Raw genomic sequence first — 19,474 nt, forward strand, 5'->3', positions numbered from 1 at the left:
ATTATTACATTCAGTTCCATCAGCTCACAAATGAGATTTAAATTAAAACTTAAAAGTTTTAATCAAAGGATGTTTTAAAGTTTAAGGGACTTGCCTAAGGTACGCCAATAAAAAAAGGGCATAAAATGGGGCTTGAACATTTATCTCCTTACTCTGAATCCAGTGTTTTTTCTACTTTACGCCTTTATTTCATCCAAGTAATTAGACACTTTCTTAGCATGCCAACAGTTATTATATAGTAAGTATTGTAAAGATAGACATTAATTAAATTCATACATACAGAAGCTCCCAGAGAGATGGAGTTCTCTGTGTCATCTTGTACTACCTTCTTTTTAAAAAGTTTTGAATCCTGGAGAAGTCTAAGTGTGGAAAATACAATTGCAGCACTAAAATAGAAAATACATTTTAAACCTCATTAGTTCTGACAATCTCATTAATAAAATGAGCACATAAGTATTTTATATGTATCAGAATGTAATTCTCCGCTTTTTGAGGTCATAGAACTTTGTTACTTAAGGCTATACACTTGGAAACTCTTAAGCTAAATTATTACTTACTCAGTATCTAGCGGAACCAGAAGGCAAACATACTAAGTTAAGAAAACAGAAGCCAGGAGATAGGAATTGTCCTTATTTCCTGTTGCTTCATACATTTGTCTGCACTTTAAACCATCATATTCTCCTCCTCTATAGAATGATAAAATTGTAATTGATGTCACACTTCTTCCAAATGTCTTAATGTATATCAAGAGGCTTCTAAAAATCTATTCCAAAATGAAATTCAAAATGCAGAACAATCTATATACCTGAAAATGCTTATCGTAACATTATTATATACCATGGAAAGACTGGGTGGAAGCCAAATGAACAATATACCCATCTATCTAAGCTCTCACTTGAATAGTTAATAGACAATAACATTTAACAGGTGTTATGAGTTGAATTGTGTCCCCTGAAAATAAAAATTGTATTGATGTCCTAATCCTCAGTACCTCAGAATGGTAGTAATCTGAAGTAATCAAGTTAAAATGAAGCCATTTGGGTGGACCCTATCCCAATATGACTGCTGTCCCTATAAAAAAGGAAAATTTGGAGAGACAGAGGGAAGGTGACATGCAGACACACGGGGAGAAGACAGGCATGCCTAGAGTGGTGCCTTTATAAACCAACAAATGCCAAGGACTGCTGGCGAATACCAGAAGCTACAAGAAGCAAGGCAGGCTTCTCCTCCAGAGCCTTCAGATAGAACATGGCCCAAGAACATTGATTTTAGAGCATGGACTCCAGAACTGTGTGAGACAATAAAATTCTGTTGTTTGAAGCCACTGAGTTTTTGGTGCTGTTACGGCAGAACCAGGAAACTGATAGAACAGGTTAAAAGCAGATCCCCTGGCTTCTTCCTCCTATGCCAAACCCGTTCCTCTTCCTTCGTCTTCCAACACAGAAGCAGAGCCCAGAATCGCTATTGCTACCTCACCGACTCACATTCTATGTTCTATCCATGAGTAAGTTCTGTCAGCCTCACCTTCAAAACACAGATACCAGCCAGGTGAGGTGGTGAGGTGCTCCTCACCTCCTCCAGTGCTAGCGCTTTCATCCACGCCACCATCCTCTCGAGGCTGCGTGACTGGGAGCTTCCTGACCAGCCTCCCGCTCTGGCTCGTGTTCCTGCAGCCCTGTTCTCCACACAGCGGTCACAGCGACCTCATCAAGAGGTAAATCAGATCAAACCATTTTCCTCCATATACGTTCCAGAGGCCTCCCGTGTCCCTGGACCGTGGGTCAGTTAGGTTTCTGGCCTAGTATAGGTCAGCTTTATCCATGTCCAGCATGCTTCTGGGAAGGTATAGTCTCTGCTTGTAGGGTCCTAGAGTGTGTACATATGCTCAACGTTTAAATTTTATTTTTAAATCTTCTTTTTTGTCAACTTGCTGTATTAAAAGCTGAAAACGTTGTGCTAACACACACACTCTGCCAAGAGACTTTCTCTCTTTTCTTTTTTTTCTCCAGAATCCTTTAAAAAACAATAACTGGTATTTACTGAGTGTTTACCACCTGTCGGGTGCTGTGTTAAGTGCTCTGGGTGAATTAGTTTACTCAATCCCCTCCGCAATCCTACAAGGATTATCATCACAATTTTAATCCTACTATTATCATCACTATTTTATACATTAGGAAATGGAGACAGAAATGTTAAATGACTTGCCTAAGATGACACAACTAGAAAGAAGGGGGCGGGATTAGAACCCAGGCAGCTGGCTCTAGTGCCTGCCCTCTTAACTGTTGCCTATAGCATGACCTCTGTCTTTCCACCATTCTAATAAGTTTGGTTTTGTGGTTTTGTTTATTTTGGTACAGTTATTGGTGCCATGTTTGTGACTGCTACGTACTCATTGTTGACTGTACCTTTTATCCATGCAAAGGCTCTCTTTGTCCACTTTAATGCCTCTTGCCTTACATTCTACTTAGCAGACTTCATGAAATGGGATCATTGTAAAGATTAAATGAGCTATTTATTATTTCATTTGTTCAAAAATACACACACATAGGAGTACCTCCTATGGGCAAGGAACAAATCTAGGGGCTATGGATACAGTCCCTGCCCTCATAGAATTGGTATTCTAGTAAGAGTGGGGTGAACTTATTAGCAAATAGGAGTGCTTACCAAATAGACCACTCTCAATACATGCTAGCTGTTCTCACTAGGTAGACCGAGTAGGCCAGGGAATATGAGGGGTAACCAAATTGATTTTTTTTCTAAGTTAGTAACCAGAATATAAAGCTTTCTGCGATTATCGAATTTTAAATTCCCAAGATGCTACTGACTTGTTAAAATGGTTTAGATATTTGTAGAATATTTCCTAAGGTATTGTTCATGACTATATAACTTAACTGTTTTTCTTTAAAATAAAACTAAACAAACAAGCAAGAAATCAACACAAAATGTGACACAGATTCAGTATGTGTATAGGAATGAAAATTCCTCTCCCTGACACCCCTCCCCACTCAAGGATCCTTAAGAGTTTCTAAGGCACCTTGGTTACTGAGCAGCCTTCAAGGCTAGCACAGGATGGCCAGTAGAGGGCCCTGGAAGGAGACAGAGGTGCCCATCCCACCCTTCTGATTCCGAAGATGAAATTCTGACTTCAAGCCAAATGAGGTGTGAGGTTTGGGATCTTGCTAACCCCAAAACTTAATGAATAAAATATAAACGGTACCAGTGTGTCCTAATCCACCTGGCACTGCATAGATGCACAATGGAAAGTTTCTAGTCTGTGCTCCACCGCAGAGACAGAAAGAGTAGGATCACTCACTATAAACACTCTAAAATCCCCAAGGAAGGAAGTTTCATTCTGACACAAAATTAAAAGGCTCAAATGGTATCCCATTTAGACACTAAATTAAATAGAAAGGAAAACTTATTTAAAAAAAAAGACAGGACTCTGAGAGAGGCAGCCCTAAAAGAAGCAGAAATACAGTTTGAATAACTTTGATCCCATTTACTTCTTATTAACATTCATGACAAAAATGGTCAGTTTGTTCTCATAAAATCCATGCAGCTCACTCTACCTGTCACCCTGGGGAATGTGCCTTTCAATTTCCTTGACACATAATTTTATTAGAAGTATCATAAAATGTCAAGCTAACCATCATTTGGGAAAGGGACTGTCCAACACTCTCAGCAGCGCCCAAACAGAAGCTCGTGGGGGGTAAAGTTCACATAGGAGAAACTCATTCATCTTGACAGTAGGCTTCCCCAAATGACAACTCTGCTGCAAAAAGGCAACAACATCAAAGTTTTTGCAGGTTTTGTCCCAAGGGTCAGGTTCATGTATTTAAAATAGGAGTGATTCTGATATACTTGCACATCATTTGCATATGTCTATCTGGTCTTCAAATTAAAGTTCTATTATGACACTACTTTCTGTGGCCATTTTGTAATTTTTAGTTTCTTGTTTCCTTCTTCCTCCCTAAAGAAATAAAAAATCACTCATATCCTCCATGCCCTCATGCAGAGGGCAGGGGGATGAATGAAGGTAAGTGGTAAATATTTTCTAGGGCTGCTGATCCCTGAAACAGTTTGGAGAAAAGAGTTCTACATTCTTCTACAGGAAATCATATAGTCACATATTTTGTAGATAGAGAGGGAGATGATGTATTTCTATATATACAAATCATATACTTTCTATAAGAAATCACATAGTAAAGTTTCCTTCTCTTCAAACTTCAAGAGGGAAGATGATATATTATTATGCTAATTCTATTTACCATTAATCAGCTACCACTGTATTCTCAAAGATAGCTATAAATATAACCATACATTATTTTTTTAATATAACAATACTCTAAATCAGTGTGTCTCAAGCTTTTTTTTCCCCTCTCAGCACTCATTTATACCCTTAAAAATTATTGAGAATTCCCAGACTTCCATCAATACTTATCATATTAGAACTTAAGCTGACAAATTTTTAACTCTGCTAATATTTATTAATTCATTTTAAAATACAAACAATAAACCCATTACATGTTAACATCAATAATGCATTTTTATTAAGACAGCTATATTTTCCAAACAACAACAAAAATTAGCAAGAAGAATGCTATTATTTTGTATTTTTGCAAATCTCTTTAATGTCTGGCTTAATAAGAGAAAATCTACCTAATAGAAGACTTTCATATCTCCTTCTTTTGTCTGCTATGACATATTGGTGGGTTTTTTTAATGTTTATTTTTGAGAGAGAGAGAGAGGGAACAAGTGGGGGAGGGGAAGATAACAAAGGGGACAGAGGATGGGAAGCTGGTTCCTCCCCACCGAGGCAGGGCCCAAACTCATGAACTGTGAGATCACAACTTGAGCCGAAATCAGATGCTTAACCAACTGAGCCGCCCAGGCGCCTCAAGTTATGACATACTGTTTTGGTTGAAGTATATGAAGAAGACTAGGTCTCACAGAGGTAGTTGTTCGAAATAGAAAGAGTATTATATTCTCTTAAAACAATTGTGAATATTCTTTGATACTACACCAAAATGTGACAAGTGATAGTTTCTTAAAAGTTTCTTGCAATGTGAAAGCTAATACCACACACTGATGCTATTTCCTACTCTGGTACATTAAAACCTATTGGTCTATCTTGTTAACCAGGATTTTGGAACAATATCCACTGGTGATTTGGAATATAACAACTCCCTGAGTTATGCAAATCCCCTTAATGTTGAAACATTTCATTATACAGTTTAAAAAAAAAATGACGCTTGTTAATATTAATGACTCCCAATCTCATCAGAACTATGTAAGCATTAGAAAACTGTCAAGCTCATGGTAACAAATAGAAATTTTCCAAAATTCTAATTTCCCTGAAAAAGTTCAGATTTTATCATTAGCAACAGATACTATTAGTTGTTTGCCTTAGAAGTGGCATGTTCATTTTGCTCATTTTCAATAAAATGCCTGTCAAACACCCAAGTCTGAAAAACCAGTTTGTCAGTTGCCTTTTCAAATAAAAATGGTGTTCTGTGAAAATAACTGCTTGTTTAGCTCTCATTTAATCACATATGTGTTCTTCCCCAAGACAACCACCAGACTTTGATATGCAGCAAAGATGCTTTAGGAGTATTTCCCATTTAATATTCCCACAGAATATTAAAAATATATTCAAGGATGGAGATTTAGAAATGTAATAGGTTTTACTGGTTCATCAAAAGCATTAACTGGATTTTTATTTTATTTCATTTTTTTTAACTGCAAGCACAAAGCAGTAAGGAGTGTAATGGCCACTAGTAATACTGTTTGGGGCCACTGCTGTGATTCACAGCAAGAGGCCAGAAGTTTTCCTATCATTGCTCTTGAAGCGTCAGTGAAAATAAGAACACGATGAAGATGATGAATGACATCTTAGTCTTGTTGTAAAAATAGTTCTGACCTTACAGACCTCCTGAAAGGGTCTTGGAATCACCCCCTAGAAATCTGGAAACCACATTTTGAGAATCACTGCTCCAAAATGGACTAGACGGATTTTCATCACTGTTTAGAAACCACAAAAATTATAAATTTCCAAAAATCTATACTGCTCTAGCATAAAATCAAATTTAGATGTGGTTAATCATGGCATGGCTTTTGGTCAAGGCTCACACTGATGAGACGATTACGTGTTTCCCATCAAAGCAAAGGGAAATTTCTGCTGAATTGATTTCCCCTTTGCAGAAGCCATAGGTGGGCTTCTCTTTTTTCTCACAGCTCTACCTAAGAAAGCGTCTGGGTTTTCTTATCTGCCTGCCCAGATGTGGGGCAGGAGAAGGGGGGAGCGGTGGGGCTTGAAAGCTGTCAGCCATCAAACATCAAACGTAGTCATACTCTTTATTACGACCGCACCATTTTACAATGATAGCCCTCCACCTCCCCCTGCCTCTACTCCTGGTATCTCCGTAACACGTATCACTTTTGACCACACTATACAATTTACTCATTTACTATGTTTACAGTTTACTGTCAGCCTATTTATTATCTATTGTAAGCTCCACTGAGGGTAGGCCTGTTTTCAATATTGTTGAATTGCATCTATCAGTACTATCTAACAGTATCTATCAGTACTATGAGTGTCTATCAGTACTGGGATATTGATTTCTCTCAAAAACTAAGAACCATGACTAGCATATTGTAGGTGCCCCCAAATTATTTTTTGAATGTAACTAATGAATAGAAGATATTAAGTCTGTGCATTATTCAAAGAATCATTACTGAAATGTCACAGGGCCTCATCATAGAGCTATTTATTGCAAATGATATGAGAAGGTTTTGAAAATATAGGTCCGTGTGGTTTTACTATCCCACTTACTTGTTTATATATCTTTCAGCATATGGATACGGAAACTATTTCCATTCCCCTCTGTATCCTCAGTGTCTAGATAAGAGCCGAACAATGCAGTGGTTAATGGATACTGGTTGGGTTAATGAATGAATCAATGAACAGGTGAAATGAAAGGTCTGATACTAACAGTTGTATCATATTTAAATAATTATCCACTTAAAACAGTTTCTTAAATGGTTCAGCAAAACATAGTTCAGAAAATGTTACTCTTTAATAATAGAGCTTGTTTTTAATATTAACTCTACTGGAATTAAAGTTTTAAAAATAAAAACATAAATAAATACACAAGCAAAGCTCTGTTAATTTGTTCATTCTTTACATGATGTAAAACATCCTAGGGGCTCCTGGATGGCACAGTTAGTTGAGCATCCAACTCTTGATTTAGGCTCAGGTCATGACCTCACGGTTCGTGAGTTTGAGCCCCTCATTGGGCTCTGCACTGAATGCACAGAGCCTGCTAGGGATGCTCTCTCTCTCTCTCTCTTTCTCTCTCTCTCTCTCTCTCTCTCTGTCCCTCCCCCTCTTCAAAATAAATAAATAAACTTAAAAAAAAACATCCTAGCTTATGCTTTAATAAAGTAATTGCTTTGTTTAGAACTGTAGTTTTAAGTGTAATAATATATGAAACTCCCCTGAATAATAAAACACAAGCATGCCCTATTAATATTGGAATTTATAAAACTTACACACAGTCTAGGTATATTTGACAAATTAGGGTGAGGAAGAAATTCTCCTCTGTGCTTGAAGAGACTCACCTGTATGCGGCCCGGTGTCTTTGCAGGGCAATTGCAGCCAGCTGAAGCCTGGCCTCTACCACAATCTCCAGCTCACCAGCAGAACACTGGGACAGGTCCTTGTGGCCTGGATGCTCCATCTCTGACACAAGGAAGTTTAGCCTGTCCTCAGCTTCTGTCAGTAAAGCTGACTAAAGAAAGAATACCACACAATCACGTAAGTTTAGAGATAATACAAATAATATCTCATTCCTATTTATCATGTGTTTTTCATGTACTAAGAAAGTAACCTTGAACGGAAGACCAAATAGGAAATTTGCACATAATCCTCAGAGGAGAGCTCAGTGAACAGGAAAAAGGCAACAGAAAAAAAAAAAAAAAGGAGAGAAATGGCAAGAGTAAGCATGTACAACAGTTACCCTCTATTGTGTGCTCAGCCAGCGCTCATTATTCATAGTACTTAAACTGTTCCATAAAGTTGCTACAAACACTAAATTAGCAAACACTGAAGCATTGCTCATAGAGGAAATACAGGAATAAGTTCCTGCTGGCCTCTGGTCACGATATTTTTGCCATCTACATATAACTTTGTTTAATGTGCGTTTATATTTAAAGACACATTATTTAATATATACTGTAAAGTCATTAACCTTGAACTCGTAGCTACTAGCTCTAAAACTCATGCCTGACTAAAGCTTTTATTGCATAAGCGTGGATTATGCATTTAGTCACAAAGCACATCACAGCCTTCTTAGGAATTTAGTATTCTTAGGAATAATAAACAGCATTTCAGTGCTACACTTAGGGGCCATTTCAAATAGTGAAATCACCAATAAAAAGCACAAAAATGCAAAAAATATGGCGATGCATAGACCATGGAAAGGACTCTTATTTACAGTATGAGAGTGGAAACAAAAAGTCAGAGAATTGCCTTGTCCAGCGCAGCTAGGAATGTATGAGTGTGTGTTGGGCAACTGAAATTTTTCTATGCTCTGTGATGTTCATAAATGACCACAAAAAAGAGCCATGAGTATTGATTTTGGAGTTACAAATAAATTTTAGCAGATAGGCTAGTTAGCAAATACTGAATCTGTGAATAATGAGGATTGACTGTATTTCAAGTTACGCTATGATCACCTAACTGGTAATGTGAAGATAATGAGATTTTATAGCAGACAATCAATAGTGAATACCAACCCAGCATGGCAAAGGAGAAAAGGACCAACCAATCCTTCAAAAAACAGGTCTCTAAAAACTTGTTTGTACAGAGTGGTACACATTATACAAGGACTACTAGGGCAACTTAGTATAATGGCTAAGAACGCGATCTGCATTTCATTAGATGCATGACATTAGGGAATTTTTTTCTGCCTAAGCCTCAATTTTCTCACGGTTCAGCACAACATAGTTCAAAAATGATTAATACCTACATCCCAGAGTTGTAAAAATTAATCATGCAAAGTGCCCGTCACGTAGTAAGCACTGAATAAATGGTAGCTGTTTGTGTTGCTGTTGTCATCACTATTATTATTAGGAAATGAGAAACAGGGAATGGAATACTCAAATCCCATCAAATAATGAATCATATTTTCCACAGTGCCTTAATCATATTTGTAAAGTCAAAGTCTGACAATCTCTGGGCATCTAATTTTCTCACGAGGAGTAGACTCTGTCTCTGGCCCCAATCCATGCTTATGCAAGAAAAGCTACTCAGTCTCCCAAGAGCAAACACAACCCTGAAAGTGAGCCTATCCAGGGCCTCATAGTGGACATTTTGGTAACCAATTTCATATGATTTGAAAAAATTTCCAAACTTACCTTTATTGTGCTAAGTGTGAAGTCATCTTTAATTTTTGCAAACTGACCAAATGAGATTCCCTCGTCCTTTAAACATAATTCTATAAAGACACAAAATTTTTGAAGAACCAAGAATATCTGTGGTTAGTTTAAATATTTATTCTAGTTTATAAAACTCATCATTAGTTGGGAAACTATCCATAAATTTCATATTTAAAAAAACCCACCATGATAATTAGAAACACATTGTTCTATCAAATGGTCCTTAAATATCATATATTCAAAGGCTGAGGATGATTTTGACAACAAATCAGATAATTCTGAAAGGATCTTGAGGATTCTTGGTGATGTTCTTTAAATTATTGGCTACTGATATAGAGTAATGGTTCCTCCTCTGGGATCACAGGACGCCTTAAGGTCCCCAAGGTATTTTGGGTCTCCCAGATATTTATAATATTTCAATAAGATCTCCTTGGAAATGTCAGTAGTTCTACTGATTTGCATAAGCCCCTCACACTAAGAGCAGAGAGTGAGAGTATTTAGAACATCAAAATCCACAATTCTCAAGTATCTCAAAAACCCACAATCCAAAGCCTGTCATTCTGAGCAGGAGGAAACGAGATAATTTAGATCACAGACTCTGCCTGCTCTAGTAAAACTGAACCTCTAGACTACAGAGGAGAGGGGGGAAAACCCCCACAAATCATTATTTGACTAGGAATTCCTGCAAAAAATACCCACCTAAGGAGACTAAGTTTGTCAAGGGGTAAGAGGAAGTCCAAAATAGCATGGAATTGAACACATCTGACTTCCTTCTTCTTCCAACTACTACCTACTTGGCTCTTCTCCTAAATTAAGGGGCTCTGGGGCAAACGGTCAGCTGAGTATGAAAGAGGGCTTGAGAATTGGGAAAGACCCAGCAGAAAGATCTGGGGCTGGGTTTTCTCCCCTAAAAGAGAAAGTGAGAGAGAGACAAAGATCAAAAATAAATGCCTGGAGATTGGCATGGAAGAACGCTGGGATGCATTTCAGAACATGAGAGATCCTAGGAAGAGTGTGATCCACATTGTCCTCCTGCTCTCTCTGCCTCTGAGTGACTTTGGTGATTCTCTGTGTGGCCCCTCCCAGATAATGACCTGCTCCTCCTCCTGGAAAACTGAATAACAAACTCTGTTTTTAATGGCCACCATCCTCTTATCTGTTGACCTCATCATACCTGAATAATAATAAAAGTTACATTTTAAAACAGTCAATATTGGGGCGCCTGGGTGGCGCAGTCGGTTAAGCGTCCGACTTCAGCCAGGTCACGATCTCGCGGTCCGTGAGTTCGAGCCCCGCATCGGGCTCTGGGCTGATGGCTCGGAGCCTGGAGCCTGTTTCTGATTCTGTGTCTCCCTCTCTCTCTGCCCCTCCCCCGTTCATGCTCTGTCTCTCTCTGTCCCAAAAATAAATAAAAAACGTTGAAAAAAAAATTAAAAAAATAAATAAATAAATAAATAAAACAGTCAATATTACTCTGATATCCAAACAGGACAAAGATACTTCAAGAAATGAAAACTACAGAACCATACTTATTATGAATAAGGATATAAAAACCTTCAACAAAATACTAGCAAACAGAATCCAACAACATATAAAAGGAATTTATACACCATGACTAAATGCGAGATAGCCCAAGAATGCAAGGTTGGCTTAAACACTCAAAAATCAATTAATGTTGTAAACCGTATCAATGGAATAAAAACCAAAAAACATGGAAGCATCTTAATAGATGCAGGAAAAGCACCTAATAAAATCCAGCACCTTTTTATGACAAAATCACTCAACAAACCATGAATAAAAAGGACAGTTCCTCACCTGATAAAGAACATCAATGAAGAATCCAGTTAACACCAAACTTAACGGTGAAAAACAATTAATCTTAGGGCAATATCCAATACAGTTGAGAAATACTTACCTATGACCTATAAATCCTATCCATGGGTATCTCATCCCATAGAAATATATACTATATGATAAGAATATGCAGCACTTCAGCCCTATTCCTAGAAACAAAGTGAATGTGCAGCAATAGTGGGATGGTTGAACAAGCCGTGAGATATTCAGCATAGAACACGGCACAACCAGAATAGCAGAACAAACAAAGCAGTTGCCTTAAAGTGGTTTTAGTGAAGCTTTTATGCATAAAAAACATAAGATGCAGAAAAATGTAAAATATATCATTTTATAAATAAATGATGAATCCTATTTTGTATGTATATATATGAAAAAGTGTATGAATACTGATATATGTGGACAGAAATGGATATGCATATACCTAATATAGGCACATATGTGTGTCATTAAGTGTGCTTAGAGAACAATATGGAAGAATGTAAACTAGATTGTTCATATGGATTATTGGGAGTGGAGTGGGAATAGCTGGGGAAAGAGGAGAAAGAGAAGTCAAAAATGAAACAAAAGATTACCTTTCAAGTTTTGAAAGTTTGCTCTACTCTTCTCAGAAACAAGTCCATGGTAGATTGTTTTCATTGAATTTTCTGGGACACAATTTATTGTTGCAGCCACACTTATTAAAAAGTAGGCTTTAATGAAAGAAAACTTATTTAGGAGATGTGGTTGGCCAACTGTAACCAGAATTAGAGGCAATCCTTTACTTATTAATTCATCAAGTGCCTTAAAAAATGAAACAAAAAAAAAGGCAAATCAGTAAAGTATTGTTTTCAGATATTATTAGTTTTCATCCCTTTTTGCATTCCTCATTTGGTGTTGGATGAAGGAATACACTATAGACATGAGGTACCTACCATACACGGCAGGTCTATTGCAAGAGATGTATACTGTCAGATGTACCCCAGCAGTTCTGAGTGCTTCTGCCTTTCCCCACCGGTTTGTGATCTGTGCCTCAATAGCCCAGCCCTGCCACAGAAAGAGAGTAAACCTGGTGCTGAGAGCAAGGGAGCGGACATCTCATTAAAACAGAGAACCCACAAGAGTTCATCAGCCAGGCACACTTGTCTGCTCTGCTTTGGCATGAGTGAATTAGAGGTACTGAGACAGGAGCAGGAGAACGGGTACACAAGCATGCTACCCACCCAGTTTAGATTCCGTGCTCAGTCATTAGATCTCGCCCATGTACACCCTCAATTCCCTGGCCCTCTCCTTTGCATATATACTTCCTTGGCACAACCACAGCCCTGGTAAAATCCAGTGTTGAACCTTCTTTAGGTGTGCACCCTGCTGCGGAAGAAGGTTGAAGAAAATCATGCAGTCTGACTAAGTGGTCCCATTTGAAGTTCCTGACCAAACCTCAGTGCTGCCTGGTCATCGTCCTACATTTTCCTAGTCCATTCACACTCCTTCTCTCCTAGACAACCAATTTCATGCTCTTTTTGCTTCTAAATTCTAGCCCTTCCTCCCCGATGTTCCTGCCAGCTAATGACCTCGCTTCCTCTACTTAACAGAGAAAACTGAGGCAGCCAAAGTAGCGTATATAGACCCTATAGCTCCATTTCTCCCACCTACCCAAGCATCCTGCCACTTAGGCCACTGATCCTTTCTGCATTGGTCTACTCAGCCATTCTCTCTTACATCACAAATGTCCTCTTGCCACAGACATTCTTATCAGCACATAGCCATACTGTCTTCTCCTCCATCTTAAAAAACAAAAACTGTTTATGCCCTGACTACCCTTTCCAGCTACTGTCCAAATTCTCACTCTCCTTTAGAGCAATGATCTAAAGAATTGTCAATATTCCAATTTCTCTCCTTTCATTTGCTTTTATTTATTTATTTTTTCCTTTCATTTGCTTTTAAACCCACTCCTCTCCTACACCGAAACTCTTTGGCCAAGGTCACCAGTGGCCTACACTTGCCTTAAACCAGTGTTCCATTCTTAGTCCTCATATGCCATGTTACTTTTAATCTAAGACATCATTATCTTATATACCACTTAAATTGTCACATGCCCTCAACCATAAAATGCATTCTAATTTCAGAGCTATTAAATGTGAAAAAAAGATGCATGTTTTTGACTTAGTGATTTATGGTGCTTGATTCATCTGCAAAATATGGCACTATTAATCACTTCCTTTTTAAAAAATTGTTTTTAATGTTTATTTATTTTTGAGAGGAAGAGAGAGACAGAGTGCGAGCAGGGGAAGGGTTAGAGAGAGACAGAGACACAGAATCCAAAGCAGGCTCTAGACTCTGAGCTGTCAGCAGAGAGCCTGATGTGGGGATTGAACTCATGAACCACAATATCATGACCTGAGCTGAAGTCAGACACTTAACTGACTGAGCCACTCAGGCATCGGAATCACTTCCTCTTTTGAAAATGTTTCTCTTAGCTTAGAAGAGAAGTGACTTCTCTTAGAAGTCACCACATTCTCTTGGTTTCTTTCCTATACTGTTGGTCATTCCTTTTCAGTCTTTGTTGGTTCCTCTTCTTTTCCCATATTTTTTTAAGTTCATTTATTTATTTTGAGAGAGGCAGAGAGAGAGAGCGAGAGAGAGAGCGGAGGGGCAGAGAGAGAGAGAGGGGGGGGAAGGGGCAGAGAGGGGGGGAGGATCAGAGAGAGAGAGAGAGAGAGAGAATCTGAAGCAGGCTCAGCACTGTCAGCGTGTAGCTCAACATGGGGCTCGATCTCACAACCATGAGATGACCTAAGTCGAAATCAAGAGTCAGAGGCTTAACCCAACTGAGCCACCCAGTCACCCCTCCTGTATTTTCAGCATTGGAGTGTCCCACGTCTTTGTCCTTTTCCCTCTCTTTACTCACTCCCCTTAGATTATCTGAAACAGACTCATGGTTTTAGTTTCATCTAAATGCAGATGAAATCCTGCAATTTTCTCTCCAGCTCCAATCTCTCTTCTGAAGTCAAATCAGCTTCTGACTCAAATAGTCCATTTGGATATTTAAGAGATACCTCAAACTCAACATGTCCAAAACTGTATTCCTAGTTACCTTACAACCACACACACACACACACACACACACACACACACACACACTAAAATATGACTGAGGTTGACAGCACTGGAACAGTAGTTAGCACGCAGTAGGCTCAACAGATCAGCTAAAACAGGTAGATTAGGCCACAGCCCCGCTCTAAACCTTCCAGTGGCTCCCCATTTTGTTCAGAGGAAGAAGCAAAGTTACAAAGGCCCAATAAGGCCCTTCTCAAACTGGCCCCATTACCTCTCTGATGCTGTTTCCTACTGCTTCCCCATCATTCACACGGCTCTGGTCACACTGACAAAGATGTCTGCCACCAAGCTAGGCAACCCTGCCCTAATGCCTTTGCATTCATTGTACCCTCTTCCTAGATGGCTCTTTTTCCAGATGTCCTAAACTTGTACCTTTACCTGTTCACAAATGTTTCCTCAGTGAGGACTAACCTGATTACCCCATTTAAAATTACAACTCCCTAACCTAGTCCCATGATCCCAATCCCCTTTATGTGCTGCTGGGTTTATTTTCTCCCTAGCATGGATCACCTTCTAACTTACCATATAATTTACTTAAGTATAATGTTTACTTATACATCTTGTTTCTTATTAGTTTTTTTCCCCTAAAATACAAGCTTCCTGATGACTTGGGAGTTTGTCTGTTGCTGACTGACTAATATATTTATTTGACAACACCAGAAGAGTGCCTTGCACACAACAGACTCTTATTAAAAATTGTTGAATTAATAATATTTGTTGATTAATAATCTCAGGTGCTGGGGCTATATATTCTAGAAAAGAGGGAAACTATTTGCCTTATATGAATTACAAAGAAAAAACCTCAGTGTTTGGGAGAGTCTGAGGCAATAGTGGCAGTGGAGAGATCTGTTGTTCATTCTCCCATCCTAACATCTTCTAAAGGCTGAAAATCAATACATGCAGAAGAGCCAGACATGGAACAGTGCCGAGCCCGAGCGTGCGACAAACAGTGTGTGAGGAACATGGTTGGCATTCTCTATCTAGGGAAGAAACTTCAGATTGGTTGTGGGTATAGAGCAGAGGAGAAGGTTTCTCTTCTCTTTTTTCTCCATAGCAAATAGCATCTTAATGAGTCTTGACAATTACACACAAACACTTGAGGATCAAAAGAAGCGTAATTAGTAATGCTATTTACTACTCCTTTCTCTCCCTCTACACAGAAAATATAAAGTGTAATCTGAAGAGTCTTCAGCAGATCAACAGTTCTGTTTTAATTAATTAGCTAATAGAAATCAGTTTTCCATTATACTGTCAGTCTCTTTTTGTTTCAAAAGAAATGATCAGGCAGACATTCCTTTTGGGGAAGTGTTTTTCGGATGCCTTGGAATTTATGACTGGGAAGAAATATTCTTAAATTTTGAAGGTCTTGGAACACTGAAGCAAAATATGAATATGTGTGCATATCTTCCTGATACCAATTCTTTCATTTCAGGCAAGTTGCTTATAAATCAAAACAAATTTTAAGGGAAAACAATGAATCATCTGAAGCATAATTAAAAGTGAAGTTTGTGGAATAACACGAACACTAATGGGAAAGTAGTAAGATTACATTTAATAAAAGGATAGGATATATTTCCTATCAAAGTTATGGAAGACAAAACTAAACCAATTATGCGTAAATGACTCTCAACATTATTTAATAAAAATAGCTTACTTAATGAAACAGAATGTTGTTTCCTAGCACTTAAAAAAATTAAAACTACATGCAGCTGTCTCTCTGCACTATCACCTGGTTGTGTGAACCCTTTAGGGGTCTGTAGCCCCCTTACCAATGGCTGCACTACTACTCTTCTGCCCTAACACTTTCTAGTGGTCAGACTGACAATACTCCTGAGATTTTAAAAAATGATTTCAAGATATTTAAATGCTACACAACATGGATGGAGCTAGAGCATATTATGGTAAGCGAAGTAAGTCAGTCAGAGAAAGACAAATACCATATGATCTCAATAATATGCGGAATTTAAGAAACAAAACAGATGAACATGGAGGGAAAAAAGAGAGAGGCAAACCTTGAAACAGACTTGTAACTACAGAGAACAAACTGAGGGTTGCTGGAGGGGTAGGGGGTTGGGAGATATAGGCGATGGGTATTAAGGAGGGCACTTATGATGAGCACTAGGTATGGTATGTAAGTGATGAATCACTAAATTCTACTCCTGAAACTAATATTATACTATATGTTAACTAGCTAGAATTTAAATAAAAACTTGAAACAAACAAAAAGATATTTAAATGCTACTAGGTTATCAAAAGCTTAAACCCCAATCATTCAATTAGTGACAAGAACAGACGTGCTGGGATGGGGAGTCCAGTCCTCTGTTTGCAAGGAGCACTGGGAAGTTAGAGGAGTTGCTTATGAAAATGTCACATGACAACCTTCCATTAGCCAGCACTATGGTGGGAATCATACTGCAGGACATAAGAGTATCAGACCAACGTGTTGTACATCTTAAATTTATGCATTGTTATATGTCGATTATAGCTCAATAAAAATTTTTTATTTTTATAATTTTTAAAAAATGCTTCAATAAATGGAAAGAAGAAAACCACTGACTGAGAGGCAGTCTCAGACTGGAGAAAGGATGTGAGTAAAAGCAGAAATGAATAAGTGGGCTACCAGCAAAACACACAAAATCCTTTTCTTATAATCAAAGTCAGCTATTCCCACCAAGGTAATCAAGATAAACATTAAAGTTAGATACTTGACAGGGCTATATAAACAAAATGAATACACATATATAATTTAAAACTTACAAGCAATAAACGATATTTGCTCAATTTGAAAGCCAGAGCAGTCTGGGTCCGATACTACCTTGGGCCCAACCCCATTATTAGAAATAGAAAAGCATATTAATTACATAGCAGATTTTCAAAAACAAGTGTTATACTTACCAAATAGATTGAAATGACTCAAAATTATCCTTACGAAGTATCCAACATTTATAAAATATTGTTATCCTTACCTGTAAATTTTCTTTACTAGTAAGAGGTTTTCCTGAGTCAAATGATTGAAATATCTGTCAATATATAAAGCACTAACGTTAGACACAAAAGTATTGTTTTTTTTAAATTAAACTGTTAATGTGTTCTAAAAGTATTTTAAATGTAATTTTTATTATAAAAGCAATACATGTTCTAGTCAGAGAGATGAGTATAGAATAAAGAAGAAAGTAAAAAAGTCACACATAAGTCAACTTCTTTTAGTTTGTCAATGTTAATATTTTGGTGTCTTTACTACCAATTTTTTTGATGTATTTTAAAATTATATTGGGGCGCCTGGGTGGCTCAGTCGGTTAAGCGTCCGACTTTGGCTCAGGTCATGATCTCACGGTCCGTGAGTTCGAGCCCCGCGTCGGGCTCTGTGCTGACAGCTCAGAGCCTGGAGCCCGTTTCAGATTCTGTGTGTGTCTCTCTCTCTGCCCCTCCCCTGCTCATGCTCTGTCTCTGTCTCAAAAATAAATAAACATTTAAAAAATTTTTTTAAATAAAAAAAATTATATATATGTATTTGTATTCCTTTTCATTAAACATTGCATCATAATTATTTTTCCATGTCATTAAGTCATTTGTAAACCTCAGTCTAATAACTAAGTAATGTTCTACACTACGAATGCATCATAATAACTCCTTTCCTTTTGTTAGACATCAGGGGGACACATTCCCACCCCCATCTCACCATTCAGCCCTAGTTTAAATAACACGCGTGACTATTTTGTCTGTATTTCTCACTATCCCCTTTGGATAGATTCCTGGGAACAGAATTGCTGGGTCATAAGAGTATTAGAATGAGTATTAGCATTTAGAAAAATCTTTGCCAGTTTGAGGTAAAATCATATTACTCTTTAGAATAACTCTTTTTGTGGTTCTTTTCCTTTACTGTGAATGACCTGTCAATATGTTTGGCTCTAAATATAATGCCACATTAGGAAACATTCCATTTATTTGCCACAGGAGATGGTTGTATCATTGTGCAGAATGCATTCCTCTTGGTACAGAGGCCCTTTTTCAAAGATGCCAGTACTGATGCCATGCCCATATCCCCTGGGTCATCTGGAAGACACCAGAAGCTTCTGTGGATAGGTTACTCACTGATGGACAGTATCCTACTTCAAACACCTGTATGCGTTTGCTTGAGGGCATTCTGTGGCCACAGGAGTATTCAGGAGAGGCTGGAAGTACAGGGAGTAACCCAATCCAATGAGCGCAAGATTGTTTTCCCTGGTCTCTGAGGGCCTGATTGTCCACGCAGTGACTCATTAATACTCTCTGCAATAGTTCTCCTCCCTTCCCTATGTAACTTACCACACACTCACCATTCTCCCTGATATCACTTCCCAAATATACTACTTGCTCCCAAATCCTTGTCCTAGAATCTAAGGGATTTGAGGGACCCCTAAACCAAGACATCACAGATAGCTCTTACTGGAATAAAGTGCTGGTAACTGTTAACAATTTTTCCCTTTTTTGACGGTATTTTTTATCTTCTCTAATACACTGAAAAGTGAATACGTGAATCCAAGGGAAGACCTTTGTTGATATAATGGGAAGAAAGCTGATGATGGGCTTAGATTTGGTGATAAGAGCAGAATCCCAATATGAGTATCATGTTAAAAGATAGAATTTTTTTTAGTCTGTGAAAAGTCCAGTAGTAATCTGTAAGACTTTTTCAGTTACTTCTTTTACAACTAAAATCTAATTAATTAATCCTTTCTTTAAATAACTAGCCTGCAGCCTAATAACATTGGCACCTATTTTAATTATAAACCCTGAACGCATTTCCTCTTTTAATTACACTTTTTAAGTTCCCAATTGAAGCTGGAAAGCTTCAAATTAACTTGGAGAATACAAAATTTAAAGTCACAATCTATTGAAAGACAATTCACCCATACTTTTCTCTCATGAAAACTAGATAATAAAAATGAAGTTGGAATTTACCTATAAAGATGAGTTTCATACTGTTTGTTTTGGTGAAGGCAATGAACGTTAAAAAGTCTCTTTTGTTTCTCTTTCTACCCAGCTAGTTTTTCTTTCCTTATCTTTCTGACCTTGAAATGTGGATGACTCCAACGTTTAGTCCTCTGACTTC

The 19,474-nt window shown here is 37.9% G+C and overlaps 1 protein-coding gene across 2 annotated transcripts in view; it reads right to left on the minus strand.

The window, feature by feature from the left end:
- The window catches only part of CFAP54 (cilia and flagella associated protein 54), a 290,383-nt gene that overhangs the window by 86,159 nt on the left and 184,750 nt on the right, over positions 1-19,474 (minus strand). For both annotated transcript variants that reach the window (XM_019446503.2, XM_053894838.1), the window contains exons 48-52: positions 17,352-17,405; positions 11,865-12,072; positions 9,418-9,497; positions 7,621-7,790; positions 281-386 (exon numbers count right to left, since the gene is read on the minus strand). In XM_019446503.2, coding sequence (XP_019302048.2) covers positions 281-386; positions 7,621-7,790; positions 9,418-9,497; positions 11,865-12,072; positions 17,352-17,405 — 618 coding nt within the window. The remainder of the gene's footprint in view (positions 1-280; positions 387-7,620; positions 7,791-9,417; positions 9,498-11,864; positions 12,073-17,351; positions 17,406-19,474) is intronic.

The sequence above is a fragment of the Panthera pardus genome, unplaced genomic scaffold (assembly GCF_024362965.1).
Source record: "Panthera pardus isolate Hobbes unplaced genomic scaffold, ASM2436296v1 HiC_scaffold_6, whole genome shotgun sequence".
In the NCBI taxonomy this organism is placed as follows: domain Eukaryota; kingdom Metazoa; phylum Chordata; class Mammalia; order Carnivora; family Felidae; genus Panthera; species Panthera pardus.